The 18,883-nt window shown below is 53.1% G+C and overlaps 1 protein-coding gene across 3 annotated transcripts; it reads left to right on the forward strand.

Annotated features, from left to right (window-relative positions):
- The first annotated feature begins 626 nt into the window (after positions 1 to 626).
- Positions 627 to 18,564, forward strand: LEMD2 (LEM domain nuclear envelope protein 2). Of its 3 annotated transcripts, none has more exons than XM_055264703.2 (9): positions 627 to 1,401; positions 3,008 to 3,048; positions 5,390 to 5,465; positions 8,665 to 8,741; positions 9,647 to 9,726; positions 11,393 to 11,538; positions 12,541 to 12,642; positions 12,724 to 12,826; positions 17,005 to 18,564. In XM_055264703.2, exons 1-9 carry the CDS (start codon positions 666 to 668, stop codon positions 17,153 to 17,155), a joined length of 1,512 nt encoding a protein of 503 aa, XP_055120678.1. In that variant the 5' UTR covers positions 627 to 665; the 3' UTR covers positions 17,156 to 18,564. The 3 variants fall into 3 exon arrangements, with proteins under 3 accessions (XP_055120678.1, XP_055120679.1, XP_055120680.1); XM_055264704.2 differs by having other exon boundaries at positions 629 to 1,007; positions 3,013 to 3,048; XM_055264705.2 differs by lacking the exon at positions 3,008 to 3,048 and having other exon boundaries at positions 629 to 1,007.
- Positions 18,565 to 18,883: the final 319 nt, after the last annotated feature.

Genomic DNA, 18,883 nt, shown 5'->3' on the forward strand with positions numbered 1-18,883 from the left:
ACTGCCCACTCGAGCCCAAGGGCATTTTGCTCCTCTGCCTCCACCATGGAAGCTGCGTCTCCTCCAGGCTGGAGCTCCTTGGGAGCCAGTGTCTGTCCTAAGGCAGGGATCGCACCTACTTGGTGCTCAGTGTCGCCCAGTTAGCAAGCCCGAAGTCGGGACAGGGTCTTGGAGCATGCCTGGAGTGTACTCTACGGCGCAAATAAAACCGGATCACACATCAGTCCCCAAGCCCAGAGAGGCAAATGATCCTGTCTCTCCATTCGTGGCAGTGTCTTCGTTCACCATTAACCAATTCATCTATTAAATCAACACTGACTTTACTGAACGCTTACCACGTGTCAGAGGCAGAGCTAGGGTTGGAGGACTCAGAGATTAATACTGCTTGATCTAACAAACAAAGGGAAGTGGGAGAGCGGAGAGAGAGGGAGAAACAAAACAAAACAAAAAATTTAATCCCCCTTGGACCTTCCCACCATGGCGGCTCAAAGAGCCACGTCAGACCTCCTCATCATGGCCAACCCACACCAAGTGCAGACCTTCCCAACATGGCGACCGACCTTCCCATCATGGCGCGTGGCCCCGCCCGCTCCGCCGCGCCTGCGGGAGGGTGCAGTTCCGGGTGCGGTGCGCGCCAGGGGCGGGCGGGGGGCGGCGTCCTGGCCATGGCCGGCCTGTCGGACCTGGAACTGCGGCGGGAGCTGCAGGCCCTGGGCTTCCAGCCAGGACCCATCACCGACACCACTCGGGATGTCTACCGCAACAAGCTGCGCCGCCTGCGGGGCGAGGCCCGGCTGCGCGACGAGGAGCGGCTGCGGGAGGAGACCCGACCGCGGGGCGAGGAGCGGTTACGGGAAGAGGCCCGGCTACGCGAGGATGCGCCGCTGCGCGCCCGGCCCGCCGCGGCCTCTCCGCGGGCGGAGCCCTGGCTCTCCCAGCCGGCCTCGGGCTCGGCCTACGCGACCCCTGGGGCCTACGGTGATATCCGGCCCTCCGCGGCTTCCTGGGTAGGGAGCCGCGGCCTCGCCTATCCTGCCCGCCCGGCGCAACTCAGGCGCCGCGCCTCGGTCCGGGGCAGCTCCGAGGAGGACGAGGACGCCCGGACGCCCGACAGGGCCACGCAGGGCCCGGGTCTCGCGGCTCGCCGCTGGTGGGCAGCGTCTCCCGCCCCGGCGCGGCTGCCTTCCTCCCTCCTCGGCCCCGACCCGCGCCCGGGCCTGCGGGCGACTCGAGCGGGCCCTGCTGGCGCGGCGCGGGCCCGGCCTGAGGTGGGGCGCCGGCTGGAGCGCTGGCTGTCTCGGCTCCTGCTCTGGGCCAGCCTGGGGCTACTGCTCGTCTTCCTGGGCATCCTTTGGGTGAAGATGGGCAAGCCCTCAGCGCCGCAGGAGGCGGAGGACAACAGTACGTCCTGGGCCGGCGCAGGGGAGGGCCCTGGGCGCGCGTGTGTCCGCCGAAGGACCCCCGGTTCCTGTCGGCGCCAGGCCGCGCACTTCCCGCCTTGTCAGCTGCCTCTGACTGTCTTCTCATTTCCAGGCCTGCCTTCTTCCAGCTGTGGGAAGAGAGGGCCAAGGCTCCTGCATCTGCAATAATTTCTGCCTTCACTTTCTCCTGTTCTCCTTTTCTGCCCCAGCCCTCCCTTCTAACGTCTCCCTTTCAATCACAAGCTGTAGTCACTACTCCCCCAGCCTCTGGTTTTCTCCCTGGAGAGGAAGCCACACCCCCCTCTAACAGATTCACCCCATCCGTTTGGGTTCTTCCCTTTTGACCTCTGGCTTACTCACACATTTAGTGCCTATTTGAAGGCACTCCAGATTTCACTGTCCCACAGATAGGATCTGGTTGGGGGTCCCAGCTTTGTAGCACCAAAAAGTCCACTCCCCACCTCTTTGAATCCAGGGCCGCCGCTTTGTCAACAGGAGACTCTACCAGCCTTGCTTGCCAGACAGGTTAAACTGATAGCAACTGGAGGCGCTTATCATTGCTTGTAGCACCCTCATGGAGTGTGTTAAGAGAGAGACTATGACTCAAGGATCCTCACAGCCATCCTTCTGGCCACGTTTAGGTTACATGGTTAGATATGTCAATGAGAGGTCTGCAGAATACAGTATGTATCTGGAATAGCTGAGGATTGTGTGTTTTCTGAAAGGAAACAGAGATCATTTCATTATACATTTAGGTATAAAGGGCCACTGTAGTTCACCAACTTTTAATACTCTTTACAAAGCACGAATGTGACTAATACTGTTCCCAGCTTCCAGCCAAGGCCACATCCTTCCATGCCTAGCAGGAACTGCCAAAATACAGGAAAAAGCTAAAGTATGTCTTAGCTGGTGTGGCAGATGGATGTTTGGGAGTGTACAAGTCTGTGGGCAAGGGTATCAACAGACCCGTGTGCAAACACCCACATGATTTCCCCACTATGAGAGCATTTATCAACTATGTGAATAGTTTGTCGACGTGCTAGAGAAATTAAGCAGACCTGGGAGTGTCATGGTACTATAACTACACTGGTGATGTCAAACAGTATCACACTGGTACTCACTGCTGAGATGCTTCAAGACAACAGCGCTAGAATGTATGCTGGTATTTACCTGGACTTCCCCTCTCATTATGGTGTTAATCTCTGTTTAACATATCATTGTTTACAAAACTCCTGTATTTTGTTTCGTTTGGGCCTAACTCCCTGAGTTAAGCAGGGAAGGCCCATTTGATCCCATTTTACAGCGAGGAAACAGAGGTTCAGAGTGGTTGAGTTGCCCAAGAAACTTGAGCTAATCATTTTCAGCTGGGACAAGGACCCAGCTATCTTAATTCCTAATCCAGGATTTGGATACCCTTACATTTTGCTGTCTGCATTTTAAAAGTGCCTTCCTTAGATGACATCTTTCTAATCCCCACCCTTGGCTTGGGAATGCTTTGCTCCCTCCGAATGTTGTGAGTAGTCTCTTTTTGTATTCCTTTCTCAACCCACACTTAATTTCCTCTGTGTTTCTTTTCTTGGTCTCAGTGAAGTTATTGCCAGTGGACTGTGAGAGAAAAACAGATGAGGTGAGTTTGAGTTTCTCTGGTTTTTATTATTCTTCCTGAGGATATTAGCCTCCATCAGGAGGTAAACTTCCCCAGAAAAAGAATAGGATCATTTTCAGGGAGTGCTTCCTGTAATGTACCAGAGTCACATTGTGTTCTGTGATGTTCGTGTCAGGCTCAATTGTGGCAGTGAAGGAATACTTGAAATAGAACTGACCTCCCAAAATCCAACCCTGGGCTTGTTATGGACACTTTCCCATCAAATGTAGCATCGGGGACTTTGATCTTCTGCCTGAGTCAATCTAGGGGGATGCAGTAGGTTGTTGTTGAAGGACCCTCAAGCTCCCTGGCACTGGGAGGAAGGGCTGGCGTTTCTAAGCATCAGGAGGCCAAGTTCTCAATTCCACATTCTCTCTCTCCAGTGGTGCAGCTGTGGCTCTGAAAATGCTGTTCTGATTTGAAACATAGGGAGTTTGTTTGGAATACATCTTGAGTGGAATTAGCCCTCTTATTAGTCTACATTTAGATTTGTCTTATGAAGCTCTAATAATCCCTACAAATAATATTTGGGGAAGGCGAGCAGCCCCATCCATTTATGAATCGTGAAAGCAGCATTATCAAGGAGCTGGGATGCTGGTTCTGGTGACAGTCTGGAGAAGATATGGGGCAGTAAATTTTCAGGTCATAAATTGTACCAGGAGGAGTCTTGTGCTGCCAGAGGGCATGACTTAGTAGTCTGATTATTAAGTCTGCAATGCCTGGCCTCCCGAGTCCTTAGTTAACATCTCTGGTAGCCCAGGGGCTGGGAAAGAAAATGACACATAGTCCTCTGGCCGCCCCTGCATTGACTGCCTTACCCATGTAAATGAGGGGGCATCCTGGTGCAGATAACGGCTTTTATTTCTCTTTGGCTTCGGGTGTGTCATAGTTGGGGGTGTTTTATTACATCCATTTATTGTATTCATCCACCAAATATCTTTGCTTCCCAATTGTTTTGTAAAAACAGATTCATAGTAAGTTTAATCTGCCTTCTATCATAAAAACTGTAGTTGATGATGAGAGGAAGTGGCCCAGAAACACAGGCAGCCAGAGGGGAAAGTGGAATTTGAAGACTTAAAACAAAAACAGGAAAAAATAACTTTCTGTAAGACTTCTCAGTGCTGTTAGTTTTGTTTGTCTTTTAATTAGAAAAAGGTTCCATGGTTTCTATTTCTTGGTCCTTCACATCTCTAAATGAATCAGACCCACAAGTGAATGGCACATTTGTTCCCTGGCCTTCTCTGATCTGGACACACTCAGGCCCCACTTGAGTGAGCCCAGATGGGTACCCTCCAGGTCCTCACTACAGATGTGCTCCGTGGGCAGACGGCATTCAGCACCTGCCAGTGAGGGCTTCAGATGCAGATATTCCTATTTGTAACCATTCAGATCTTCATCAGAGCATCAGAAAGCAGGGGCTGGGCCATCTCAATGCAGGCTTTGTGGAGCTGAGATTTCATGGGGCACCCTTGGCCTTTCTGGAGGGTGGACACAGGAACAAGCAGGTGGGGACGTGTTTCTTGGCTTTGGTGAGGCTCTTGCTGAAAGTCTTATTCTTTGCATGGCTCCAGGCTTACCGAGATCACAGACGGGCATTTGAATTTCAGATTCATGTTCTTTCCCTTTTCGGCCGTTGAAGACGGTGACACTTTTGTGTTTTTCTTTCTGCCTTTGTGCTGCTGGAAACGGGACAGGCTGGGAGTGGGTGTGTTGTCTTAATCAGGCCGTCTCGTTGTCTGGTACCGTCTGTCCTCTTGTTTCCTTTAGGTGGTAGCAGCCTCTGCTGAGTGGTTTGTGTGAGTTCGCACTGAATCCTACCACAATCCTTACTCAGATGAGGGCCCTGAGATTCCACCTAATGGGAGATGAGATGGCAGCTGCTGACATTCTGCCCTGTCTGCAAGCTCTCCCAGCTCTTCCAGCTCTCTCAGCTCTGCAAACTCCGACAGCAGTTGCTCTTCCGTCTGAGGAAGCTGAGCGACTGCATCATCCCCCGACCACGTCGCCTCTGCTCAGCCCTCTTACTGGCTGTCATTCCAAGGGAAAGGCAGGAGCCAGGAGCCTCTGGGATGCAGCCCCTTGGTTACAGTGTCTGCTTTCAGCTTTGCCTCTGCTTCTCCAGGGTCTTTCTCAGGCAGTTAACCCAATATTTATCAACTCTCTCCCTAGGCCCAGCACTTGGCAGAATTTTTTTCTATTTTGTAAAAGTGTGAGATATTCCTTGCTGTTTAGTATTTGACAGTGTGGCTGGAGAAGTAAAGATGGACAGACGGACCCCTCCCACCCACCCCCCTTGCTGACTACTTCTCCCGTGCCTTTCCAGTTCTGTCAGGCCAAGCAGAAGGCAGCCTTGCTGGAGCTGCTGCATGAACTCTACAACTTCCTGGCCATCCAAGCTGGTGAGTAAGTCACGTAAGTCCTGAGATTCCTCTTGTGAGAGCTATGGGCAGCTGACCTGGTTCATCAGGCTGATCAGTTACACTGCGGCTGGCCGGCGAGACACTCCCTGGTTGTCTCCCAGAAGGCATATTCAGAAGCCGAGTCTCACCTTCTTGCCTCCTCACTCAGGCACATCTTTTATAAGCCTTGTGTTTGAACAAAACATATTTGATTCTTGCTCCTCTTTAAGGGAGGTCCTGGCATGTGAATAGGCCATCCTGCAGCTGTTCTCCCTTCTTGGGGATGCTCACTACCTAATGCTTTGGGGGTCTCTGTTGGCATGGGAAGGGGCCAAGTCCCAGGTGTTGTCAGAATCTGTGTACTCCACCCTAGAGGGACCCTCTGAACCAGGTGGTTGGCTAGGCCTGGGAGAGGCCTCTTGCCTGTGCAAGTAGCAGTCTGTGTAGTGGGCCCTGGTGTTATATCTGGTCTTGATCACCATGTGGCTGTGGGACCTCGGACAAAGTCCCTGATCCTCTCAGGGTCTTCATCTCCCTGTCTGACCAAGGGCTCTTGGGTCTATCTGTTTTCTACAAATGAGAGTTAAGTGCTGTCCTCTAAAGGAGGGCATTCTCAGCACTTCTGTGAAATGCCCCTGAAAATGCATCCAGAAGATGCATCCCCTACTGTTTTATTTGGTGAAGTTATTCCTTGAGGCCAGAGATATGACCTGCATTATTATGTCCTCCCCGATGCCTGGCATCCAGGAGGCTTTCAAAATCACTTGCAATTGACATGAGTGAATATCAGCGTGTGCGCCTTGTGTTGAATGTGCTGGACACAAGAACCAGACAGAGCAGTTCTATCTTAAGGGATATTCAAGAGACACCTCTTACCTGTGGGGTCAGAGGACAGGTCTTAGGATTGTGAGGTCAACCCTTGTCTAAGGTTTCACTGGGAAATTAGGATCGGGTGGACTTCTCCTGAGCCCTCAGTCCTCAGGGTCAATCTCATGAGCATCAGCTCTTCTGCCTCCTCCCTCTTGAAAGTGAGAGATTGAGATGGTAAGGGAGGCATCCATGAGCACTTGGAGGAGAAACAGGTAGGGGGGGGCTCCTGCTCACAGCATCATAGGAATTCCTCTGTACGGCCCAGGTGCTTGGGATGTCAATTCTGACCTAAGAGGGTGTTCCAAACCTTTGTGTCTCAATTGTGGTCCAAGGACCCATAGCATCTGCATCACGTGGGAGCTCACTAGAAATTCAGAATCTCAGGTCTCATGCCAAACCCAGTGAATCAGAGTCTGTATCTTAAAATCCCCAGGGGATTTGAGTGCGCCCTAAAGTTGAGAAGCACTGCTCGAAATTGGATCCTGGTAGTTATTTCTCCTCCATCCTACCCTCCATATGTGGTCCTGCCTTATGCCCTCAAGGGCCCTGGCACCTGTTGCCCTCCGACAAGCCTGGGGGGCTGCCTTGAAGGTACATATCTCATTGAGACAGGAGTGTGCCTCACAGAGGCTCCCTAGTAGTCCCCAACCCCTCCCCGCCTCTCCTGTTAGGGATCCACTGTGGGCTGGGCACTGTGCAGGCCCTTGCAGTGAGATGACTCAGCTCCAGGTCCTGCCTGCAGGGCCTAACCCCTGCTTGGGGTCTACTAGAAGAGACAGGCCACCTACCTCCCTGACCACTGGGTGATATAAAGTGTGATTAGACAAGAACCAAGAAGCCAGAAGTTTTGGGAGGCACAATGCCTTTTAGCTGGAGCAGTCAGGAGAGCGTCACAGGGAAGGTAGCATCTGTGCCAGGCCCTGAAGCCCAGGTAAGACCGGTTATGTGTATGTGGGGAAGGACAAGGCAAAGTGGCAGGAAATTACATCTCGGGTGGGAAGCAGCACCTTCATGGAGAAAGGGGAAGATGAGGGAATGAAGTTTGGAAGTGTTGGTTGGGCCCCAGCATAGATGGCCTTGGATGCCAGGCCACCAGAGCTTGATCTGGCAGGCAGTGAGGGCCAGAGAGGCTTTGAGCAAGGGAGTATCGTGCTGAGAGCCAGGTGCCAGGAAGGCGAATGCAGCAGCAGCTTGAGTAGCGCATTTAAGCAGAATCATTTTCAAGCATTATTGACAAAACAACTGGATTGGGAAAGGGAGAGGAGGAACCGAATCGGGAGGCCATCTACGTGGTCCACGCAGGCCTGGCAAGGGCAGGAAGAGTCCTAGTGGGAAAAGGAGGATGCTAGAAGCCACCTGTGTCTCAGGGGACCCCTGGGGTCGAGATCAAGTTTGAAGTAGGAGGATCTGGTTGTGTTGGTGGAGGGGGACAGGCTTCAGTTCAGTTTCAAAATTTTAAAATAATGACCTTCAGCTGCTCCCTTCCCCAGCATGCAGAAACACACTCACTGGCCACCCGAAGTCCCCCAGGCTGTGCTGGGTCAGGGTAGTCAGGCCACGCACACGTGTTAAATAGCGTGTGCGTGCCTGGCCCTGTACCCTCCCTGCTCTCAGGGAGTCAGGCAAACCACAGCACAGGAGTGAGGATCAAGGGCTGTGGCAGGTCACCAAATCTGGGGCCATTTCATCAAACGAAAGGCCCCCAGGGGCTGAGGGCTTCCCAGAGGAGATGGCCCCTGGGCTGGACCAGGGAGGTTGGGCAGGACTAAGCGGGAGGCTGCCAGCTCCATCCTATGGGAGCAGGCCTCCAAAGCCACTTGGGGGAGCTGCCCCTTGGCGGCCTTGCTGAGGCTCCACTGCCCAGCACACAGACATCCTCTTCCTCCAAGGGACCCCTCAAGACAATAGACCTGGCATTCCAGGTTGCCTACCAGTGTCATGAGTCAGAATCCCCGTGGTGCCCATGGCCTCCCTGCCTTCCTTTTTTCCCAGGCTGTGTTTATTTATAGTGCCATTCCGGTACCTTCCGAAGCTATCTGTCTGATCCTTTTAGGGATCAATTGCAAAGAGACCTTGGTATCAGGCAGCTTTTTAGTCATTTAATGCAAATCGCCACACTGCTTTGCAGGTCAGGTTTTAATGATCTGGAATCGATCCAAGCTAAGTGGCTTTTGATCTTTCTGCAGAGTGAAGATGCCCCACAGAAGCCAGGAGCCGCTGGGCCACATGCTCCTTATTAGAGCTGATGGCTTGATTCTTGCTGCATTTTTTAGTCTGTTTCAGAGTGATTTTTCCTTTGTGTTTGAGTGTGTGGTTTTTTTTCTCCTAGGTAATTTTGAGTGTGGAAATCCAGAGAATCTAAAAAGCAAATGCATTCCTGTTATGGAAGCCCAAGAATATATAGCCGTAAGTAGGCTTCAGTGCTTATCCATTCCTGGGAGGGCCTAGTGCTTTCCTATTGGTCTTTCAAGCCCTGTTGGGGTTTTTGTTTTTTGTTTGCTTTGTGGCTTTTGTACTAGGCTACCTTAAGTTAAGGTTTGGTTTATGGCTTTTTGTGCTAGACTACCTTAAGTTAAGGCAGCCATGGTAGTGACTGCCCCAGAGCCAGGCCGCCATGTGCAGTGGGGTGGCTCACTCCTGACCTGCTGCACTGTAGGTGTACCTGTTATCTGCTTCTCCCTTGGTTCACTTTGCTCCTCTTGCCTTAGGCTTTCAGGAGAAACATGCTGTCCCTTCTCCCCCTTATGATTACCATTCAGACTGCCCAGGGGCCTTCTGATTTCCTGTGTGGCCTCAGGATGGTAGATTATAGAACTGTGGAGCTGGCATTCCAGGTCGCCTGCCTGTCCAGGAACTTAGGGGTCATCCGGTTCCATTTGCATTTCACAGATGAAGAAACTGAGGCCTGGAAAGGGTCAGGGACTTGCCTGAGGCCAGACCACTTGCACCGGCCACTGGGCTCACCCACCCCCAGCCCCAACGCTGTTATTCGCTTTACCCCAAGATGAGCTGCCAGCTGCCAGCTCTCTGGCCTGATGCTTCCATCCTCGAGAGAATCATATTCTTTTGGCCGCCTCAGACCCACACTGTTTTCCTGCTTGTGCTTCCGCATCACCTCCTCTGGTTATAGCCTCTTCCTTGGCTTTCATCAACCCCAAATTTCCTTCCTGCCAGTTTGCTGTGCTTTTAGCAGAACGGGGTTTTGGGGCTGTGGAGGACACGGGAGAGGGCTTCCATAATCCAGCAGCAGAATAACGTTCCAGCTGCTCGGCCCAGACGCAGAACTAATCTTCTCCTGCGCACTCCCACAGAATGTGACCAGCAGCTCCTCCGCCAAGTTTGAAGCCGCACTGACCTGGATACTGAGCAGTAACAAGGACGTGGGCATCTGGTGAGTGTGGGCAGGGTGGCAACGCAGCATGGGTGCCTGCAGCCACTGTCCTCGCTCGTCAGCTAACACCCGTGCTCCAACAGAGCTGTCCCAGGTCTGAAGCTGGAGGCTGGGTCTCCCACCTGAGTCATGTGGGTTAGGATGGAAGTGGGGCAACAAAAGCAAGAAGCATTTGGAATGCAGTATAAGGAGCAGCTTCAAGGTGAGACACAAAATCCAAGTGTTAGGATGTTAGCCTGGTGTTCCAGCTAAATCCTGTCTCAGGTAACTCAGTCTGTGCCTTTCTCATTCATCAACACCACATGGTTGGGGAAGGCATTTTTCTGCACTTCTCCTCGGGAGCTAGTTTTTATTTGTAGATGAAATTATTCTTACTATGGAAATCGCATAAGGAAATACTGGATTTTATTCTGACCAGGCAGTTTCTGCCTCATTTTTATCACTGGTGAGCACTGTTAGAAAAGGTAGCAAACCCTTTCATGAGGCTGAAAGGCTGTATCTGGCGGCTCAGCCCAGGGGGAGGGGCGTGTCAGCCAATAGCCAGGCAGCCTCCAGAGACCTGTCCCCTGCTGGAAGAGCAACATCACCTCCCCCCTTCCCACTCTTGGTGTTTGTGGGGGTCTCTGTTCAGGTTATAGCTCTTGATATTAAAACGTCCTCTAGAGTTTTGTTCTTTTTCTCTCTAATCCACCCAAATTACTAATTCCATCAGCACTGCATCCAGCAGAAGCCCCTCGGGCAGCTCAACCTCAAGCTGGATAACTGGATGCATGGCACGATTAAAATTCGCTGGCTTAAAAAAAAAAAAAAAAAAAAGCTGCCCTGAGTAGCTGAGCAATTTTCCTGTGTTAGAAAAGGTGGAGGAGAATACGGATTTTATCTTCAGCAGCAGCGCTCATGAAGCTGCTAACACAGAAGAATGATGACACTCACCTTTTCATGTTGGGGAAGGCAGCCTGGAGAGTGGCAGAACCGCTCAGGATGACCATGTTGAAAGTGGGTCCTGAGAAATCAGGACACTTGGGATGCCAGCCATTCCAGCATGCAGCCTCAAGAGCGTGATATTCTCGCCCTGGGTCACCTAGCTGGAAGAAGGCTCTGGTGTCCCCACCTCTGGAGGTCCTGACCTCCTGGCCAGAGACCATGGTGGAGGCGCCGTGGCTGGGGTCTGGCCTCGGAGAGCCTGGTGGTTTTCATTCCCCATGAGCCTCACGGATGCCTCATGATCTTTACGCTTAAACAGCTTATGTGCCTCCTCATCACGGAGGAAAAGCGCAACCTCCCAGATTCTGTCTTTCAGTTCTTGCCATGCAATTGCAAAGCTAGTGATTCAGTAAACATTTCCATTTCTCTATGCTGGGAGGTGGGAATCCAATTTACAGTTTAATCTCCTGCACGCTGAGAGAGGCTGTCAAAGACGTGACAGAGGGGGACGTCGCTTTAGCGGTAGGGGTTCAAGCCTGCTGCCGTCTTTAAAGCTTTATTCATTCTAAGTAGCCAATGTGGGAAATTTCTGGAAAGAGTGCAGCCAGGATACCAAGCCTATTCTATAAGCAAGTAGAGGCCTTGCGTCCCCACTTTCCTTCGCTTCCTCCTGTTTGAAGTGGGGCTTGCACTGCCTCTCTGGAGCTTTCCAACATGTTTAGAGCTCTGTGTCCTGTTTCAGGTTGAAAGGAGAAGACCAGTCTGAATTGGTGACGACCGTGGACAAGGTGGTCTGCCTGGAATCTGCCCGCCCCCGCATGGGTGTTGGCTGCCGCCTGAGCCGGGCCCTGCTCACTGCTGTCACCAACGTGCTCATCTTCTTCTGGTGTAAGTCCTCGGCCGCCTTCCCTCCCCTTTTGTGCAGTCAAGCGCACTCCTAGGCATGAATGATGAGCTATAGAAATTCCAGGCCCGGAGGGTTCATTTCTGTCTAGTGAACCTGAGGTCTGTCTCATAAAACAGAGGAGATGAACAAGTCAGCCTCTGCCCTGGGTTGTCTTTACCTTTGGAGATTGGTGGCAGGAATCCGTGAGGATAACTAGAAAATGTCCTTGATTCAGGGCAGGGGACTGACAGATTTCCTGAGCAGGAGCCTGGCCTGAGCAGGAGCTGGGCCCCACCCCTTCTGGGCTCTGCAGGGATCCCAGTGTGGACCAGCTTCGAGCAGGAGGCACAGTAGGGGCTTGGCCTAATTTTACTCCCTGAAAAATGTAAACTTCTCCTGGAGAGCTACAGATACCTGATGAAAGCAAGAAGGACTCAGGGTGCTGCACTGAAAGGAGGGCACCAGTCTTATCCCCTGACATCGGGGGCCGCCTTTGAGCAGAGACCTCAGGGCGTCTCTGAAGGCGAAAGGCCAAGTCACAGAAACCACGGCTCTCCAGAGATAGTTGGAGCTACAAATCACAGACCGCCTTGGTGTGCACACAGCTCCCTCCCCCGTGCCATCAGGCACAGAAATCATTATCGGAAGCAGCATCTCGGAATACAAAGGGCCCCGGCGTGTATATATGTATGAAACACCATGTTCTGGTTCACAAGGGAGGAGATGAAAGCCCCAGAATGAGGTTGGGAGGAGCCGAGATCTGGATGGCTGGGGATGCCACTGTGGTGACAGCCAGTGGGAGGAAGATGATCACTTAATAATCTGTCGTCTCTCTGCATTTCTGTATCTTTTGTTTCTCGCATGCTGGCCCTGAGCCTGCCACATAGTAGGTACCCAAACCCATGTGGCGGATCCCCCACAGCCCCCATCACAGCATCTTGTCCATGGTGAGACCCACTGCCAAAGGAGGTGTGAGGGATTAACAGTGTTTTATTCCCTCACAGGCTTGGCCTTTTTGTGGGGGCTCCTAATTCTCCTAAAATATCGGTGGCGAAAGTTAGAAGAGGAGGAACAGGCCATGTATGAGATGGTGAAGAAGATTATAGGTGCGTGGCCCCCTGGTGAAAAAAGGGTTGTCGACACCAGCCAGAAGGTCCTTGCCCTAAATGGTGTGCTCTCTCCTGCAGACGTGGTCCAGGACCATTACGTGGACTGGGAGCAGGACATGGAGCGCTATCCATATGTAGGCATCCTGCACGTGCGCGACAGCTTGATCCCTCCACAGAGCCGGTGAGTCCCTGGCTGGGGCGCTGGGTGTGAGGTAAGATGGGGTCCGACCCCACTGAGCTCCCCAAAAGGAAGCCCGGAGCCTTGCATCAGATGTCAGCTGAGGGCAGTGCAGACCCCAGGGCCAAGAGTGGCTCTGCTCCCCCTCCTGCTGCTCCCCAGCATGTTCGGCTCTTGATGGCAGGATGAGCTAGAGAAGACATACAAAAGCACAATCCCACACCTCTGTAGAGAGAACGCTGGCAGTGGTGATACCAGTTAGGAGGCCTTGGGCTCCAAGTAATAGCAGCTCCCTCCCCCAGGGCACAAGTAGTGAAGGATCTCCTCAGTCTCTGTAAGTGGAAGTTCAGAGCTGCATGGGCTCCAGGCACAGAACAGTCAGGTCTCCAATTCCATTGCTCTTGTGATTCTTGTGGTCCCACACTTCTCCATGGATGTTATCAGCAGACTGGGGTCCCTCATGGTTGCAGATGGTGGCCAACAGCAGCTGGGGCACTGTCTGCCCTGTCACAGCCAGCAGGGGAAAAGTGGGCCTCCTATTGTTGTCTCACAAGCAAGAGAACATGTTCCCAGTAGCCTCCAGTGACACACTCCTTGAGGCTATATTGACCAGAATCTGTTACATGTCTGTTTATGAATCAGGCACTGGCAAGGAGGAGGAAATTGTTTTTCAAACTTTTTAAACCATGACCTGCAGTCAGAAACACCTGTTACCTGCAACATCATGGTCCAGTTCCCACACACGCATGTGCACACTCATGCATATACATGTAATTGAAAGCAAAGTTTCACAACATGAATGGGGTCAGCTTCCAGGGCACATAGCTTCATGGGAAGGGGTGGCAGGGCCACTGTCATGTGCAGCTGCAGGGCACCTTCCACATGGGCTGTGATTGCTGGAGTTTTACACTGGGGTCCTGACAAAACCAGGGTGGGGGAGGGCAGAGTCCCAGGAGACAGCCAGCAGGGCCCCCCCAGTATTGGCCCCCCCAGTGTTGTGCTCCCTCCCCAGCAGACACTTGCTGTGGTTTCTGGCCAGATGCTCTCATCTGCTGGGTGATGCTGAGAGCTCACCCTTGCTGAGTGCTCGCTGGGAGCCGGGCACTACTTGGAGCTCTCCACAGATGCAAACTCACTCACTTGGTCCTCACCGTGGCTCACGCACACAACAGAAGTGGCCCCATTTTACATATAAGGAAACTGAGGCACAGGGAAGTGGAGGAATGTGCTCAAGAGTCCCATGGCTAGTGGCATTTCTGTGCTCCCACCACCAGGCTCTACTGTCAACATCATCCCTATCTGCAACCCAAGAGGAATCAGAAAAATAGAGCCATTAGCAGCCCACTTTAAGTCAGGCACAGTGGCTCACACCTGTAATCCCAGCATTTTGGGAGGCCAAAGTGGGAGGATTGCTTGAGCCCAGGAGTTCAAGACCAGCCTGGACAACATAGCAAAACCCCATCTCTACAAAAAATAAATATTAGTGGAGCATGGTGACACATGCCTGTAGTCCCAGCTACTCAGGAGGCTGAGGCAGGAGGATCACTCGAGCCCAAGAGGTCGAGGCGACAGTGAGCTATAACTATGCCACTGCACATCAGCCTGGACAACAGAGCAAGACCCTATCTCTTAAAAAAATAAAAAAGGGTCCATCTTAAACATGAAGGTGCTTGGTATCTGTCATGCTCACCTCACCCCTGGAAAGGTGGCAGGCAGGAAGTTTAGGGTGAGCAGACTCACAGCAGCATGGGCTGTGCTTGCTCTGAGGAGCGCTTGCTGTTGGTTTCCGCGTGAGGCCCTCTCCCTCCCAGGGAAGGTGACTTGGGGTACTTAAACTCCCACCCAATTCCTGGCCCTGGCAGGAGTATCATGTGACCATGAGCATCTCAGTCAACCTGTGGCACAGTTTCCTTATCCTAAAATGCAGGTGATCCTGCTGCCTTGCACAGGGCTGTGATGAAGAGACATTCATTCATTCATTCAGTTCCTCCACAAATGTTTATTGAGCACCTACTACATGCCAGACACTATACTGGGTCACAGGGAGACAGCAGGAAGTGGAAGAAACAAAAATCCCTGCCCAGCTGTAGCATTTGTTCTCAGGAAGGAGACAGATGACAGGATGCATAAGGAAAAGATGTGATATTAGGTAGTGACAAGCCCTAAGGGAAGGGGGGTTGGTATCAGGGTGGTGGCCTCAAAGTTCATTAAGTCACTGCCTAGTAGCCAGGCATGGTGGCTCATGCCTGTAATCCCAGTACTTTGGGAGGCCGAGTTGGGTGGGCCACCTCAGGTCAGGAGTTCGAGACCAGCCTGGGCAACATAGTGAAACCCCATCTTTACTAAAAATACAAAAATTAGCTAGGCATGGTGGCATGCGCCTGTAATCCCAGCTACTCGGGAGGCTGAGGCACAAGAATCGCTTGAACCCAAGAGGTGGAGGTTGCAGTAAGCCGAGATCACGCCATTGCACACCAGCCCAGGTGACAGAGCGAGACCCTGTCTCAAAAAAAAAAAAAAAATGGGAGACCAAGGTGGGCAGATCACAAGGTCAGGAGTTTGAGACCAGCCTGGCCAACATGGTAAACCCCCTCTCTACTAAAAATACAAAAATTAGCCGGGCATGGTGGCAGTCACCTGTAGTCCCAGCTACTCGGGAGGCTGAGTCAGGACAATCACTTGAACCCAGGAGGCGGAAGTTGCAGTGAGCTGAGATCGCGCCACTGCACTCTAGCCTGGGTGACACAGTGAGACTCTCTCAAAAAAAAAAAAAAAAAAAAAAAAAAAAAAGTCAGTGCCTAGCACATGGGCATCATCTGAGGGTAGCCATTATGCCTTAGACGTAAATGATATTCCACACACATATTCGCTTAAATAAGAGCATGAGACAGCATCACAGCTTGCCTGCAGCCGAAGCTACCACCCAAGCCTTCGTGCATTAGCATAGATACCCAGAGCTGCTGCCACTCAGGTAGCCGGCCCTCAGGGTCAGAGACATGTGAACCCCAGACGCCCATGTCCTGTTTGCTCTCTTGACTTGCCTCCCAAGCCACCCAGTCAGTCCAGGCCAAGTTCCCCATGTCAGGAGACATTGGCTAGCCAGTCAGGTCTGCCCTGTAGATGAGGGCCTGCTTGGGAAAGACTGAGGGAGATGGGAAGAACTGGCCTGGGAAGAAGGGGCTGGAGTGAGGCACTGCCCACTCAACACTAGCCGCTTCCTGCTCAGGGACCCAGCACCTTGGAGCTCAGTCCCCAGGGAATGTGTGGCCTCGGCCAGACCAGCCAAGTGGGGGCTGCTGAATAGGCCCATGGGGTTTGGTTGGTGGCAGGTCCTGACCCCTGGGGAAGCCCTAGCCCCCTCCCTGCCTCCTGACTCACTGGCCACTTCCATTTGTCCTCCCCTTCTGCTCCCATGCGTACACACTCACAGTCACTGTCTCTCCACACGTGGGGTCATGGGGAGGAGGTCTGCAGTGATGAGAAAAGGCTGGGGGCTGTGCAATACCATGCTTCACAAAGGGAAAAGATCAAAGTGACCCTCCCCCATGGCTTTAGAACCTTCTTGTCCAGTCTGGAAGGGGAGAAGAAGAGATGAGGGGGAGGCTGTCCAGGGGTTGCAAGGCACTAGAGACCCAGCAGAGAAGGGACTCTGGCCACTGAAGAGGCCCTCCCTTGTGGCTCTGGTTCCCTAGAGCAGCTCCAACTTCTTGGCCTCCCCCATCTGATGCTTAGCTCATCCCATCCCCTGGAGTGCTGTGGAGCTTAGATGAAACAGCCCAGTGCTCACTCTTCAATGAGCCCACCCAGAGCAGCATCAAGATGCAGTTGGCGGGGGTACTGGAACTGGCTTGGCAAGGGCTGCCGCAGGCAACAGGTCCCAGCAAGAGTCAGCTAGCCTAGCACAGCCCTGCACACCTGGAGACCTGGGGGTGCTCCAGACACCTCGGCCCTTTAGCTCCTTTTAATTGAATGTGTTTGGATCAGTGAAGGTTGAGGAATCATTTCTCCATGGCCCAAGACGTTTTTCTCCTCTGCAGTTGTCATGTTAGTACCTGCCAGCTTTTTCTCCCTTACATAAATTCCATGCCAGAGCTTGGAAATGTGTCCCCTTTGTAGGAGGGGCATCCACAGGCCGGCTCACCTCAGCAGTGCCAGGCAGAGCCCCGTCCCTCTCATTGCAGGAGGCGCATGAAGCGCGTCTGGGACCGAGCTGTGGAGTTCCTGGCCTCCAATGAATCCCGGATCCAGACAGAGTCCCACCGCGTTGCAGGAGAGGACATGCTGGTGTGGAGATGGACTAAGCCCTCTTCCTTCTCCGACTCAGAGCGATAAGCCCCGGGCAGGGACTTGTTCCCGGTCAGCCTGTCCCAGGACAGCCCACTCCAGAGGCACGAGAGGGTCACCAGGCCTGCTGGTGCTGAATTCACACTTGCCTTGACTTTCAGCCTCGTCCTGACACGATTCCAAAGGTCTGCCAGACTCTTCAGAGGAGTTCGGCTCGCAGGAAAATGTGGGCTTCCTTTAAAGGGAGGGGGAGAAGCCAGGGTGACAGCCCAGACTCTGCCCTGTTTCGCTGGCAGAAACGGGGAGAAGGGTTTAGTTTTCATGAATAGAAAACAAGAGCAACAGCTGTCAGGCCCAGCAGACAAGCGTGGGGCTGGTGGGCTGGGGCATGGCCACACCAGGGAGTCTGTCACCTGGGAGGTGGGGCAGGGATGGCGTTTTGGGTGGTGGGATGGGGAGCAGCTTGGTCCATGTGCCTTCAGGGGGGTGTTACCTGGGAGCTCAAGGGTGAAGGGAGAAAGCCTGTGCTCTGGCTGGCTGGGCCTCTATCCTGAAGAGGGAAGGTGCTAGAAATTAGAACAAGTGACTGTAGTGGGGACCGTCTAGAAACACCAGGCTCTGACACAGGGTCCCTCAGGTCAGGAGGAGTGAGCAGCCGGCACAGCCTCCTGGGAGGATCCCGAAGTAGGGACAGGGGCTGAGAGCAGAGAGGAGGGTCAGGCAGCCCCAGGGTGGGCCCGCCTCAGTGTTGCTTCTCACAGAAGCTGCGACTCTAGACCAGGCCTGCAGCCAGAACGCCGATTCCGGGAGCTTGGGAGCCCTGCGTCAGGGCCGAGAGCCTCGCACTTGCTGTGTGTGAAGATCGCCTTGCTTTACTGTGACCACAGCTCCGACTCGGGGCTGTTTAACAAGAACTTCAGCGCAGCCGGCGTTTCTGTTGCCCCGGCCGCGGCTCTTGGCGGCGGGAGAGGCGCAGTGGCCGCAGGCTGCCCCCTGCCGGCCACAAGGGAGCAGCGTCCGCGCCGCCGCCCACCGGCCCTCCAGCCAGCTCCTCAGCACGCTCCCTGGGAGGCAGGCTCCAGAAACACCCCGACAGGGGGCCTTATTAAGTGCGAGAAGCCTCTCCAGCGAGTCTTCCCCGTGTGTCCTCATCTGCGGCAGGCAGGAGAGGGGGAGCAAACAGGAAATTCCACAGCTGCCTCCAGAAACAACCACCCCTGTCTGGTCTTATTGGTATTTTTTGTTTCCTTAATAAAGCTCCAGTCTCCCTCATTTGAGCAATACTCTAATTTCCTCTGATGTCTGGATGATTGGCAGGGCAGGAATCTGAGCGCTGGCCCCGTGGTGAGGCCATGTTCTCATAATCAGGCTCCAGCCAGAAAAATAAGAAACACCACAACAGGCTTCAGTATCAGGGCTGAAACTGCTAGATGAATAAACTATTTATTAAAAATGGATGTTTCTTGCCCATGGTTCTTTCCCTTCCCCCCAAAGCTATGTCTAAGGAATGGCAATGTGTGGACTTCTTAAGCACTAGCTCTGGGAGGTGGCTGGAAGGGAAGGTGGGAGAGACAGCAGGACGCGAGCTCTGCAGTTCCTTCCAGACCTCTGGCCTCTGCCACCCAGTGACCAGTTCTCGAGTAAGCTGCATAACTCTCACAGCCTCAGTTTCCACATTTGTAACGTGTGATGACCCTGTCTTACAGAGTGGCTATGAGGATTGCAACATGCAGGGTGCCTGCTTGGTCCCAGTGGGGGCTAGTGGTGCCTTTTTCC

Source organism: Symphalangus syndactylus, chromosome 23, assembly GCF_028878055.3.
Source record: "Symphalangus syndactylus isolate Jambi chromosome 23, NHGRI_mSymSyn1-v2.1_pri, whole genome shotgun sequence".
Taxonomy (NCBI): Eukaryota; Metazoa; Chordata; class Mammalia; order Primates; family Hylobatidae; genus Symphalangus; species Symphalangus syndactylus.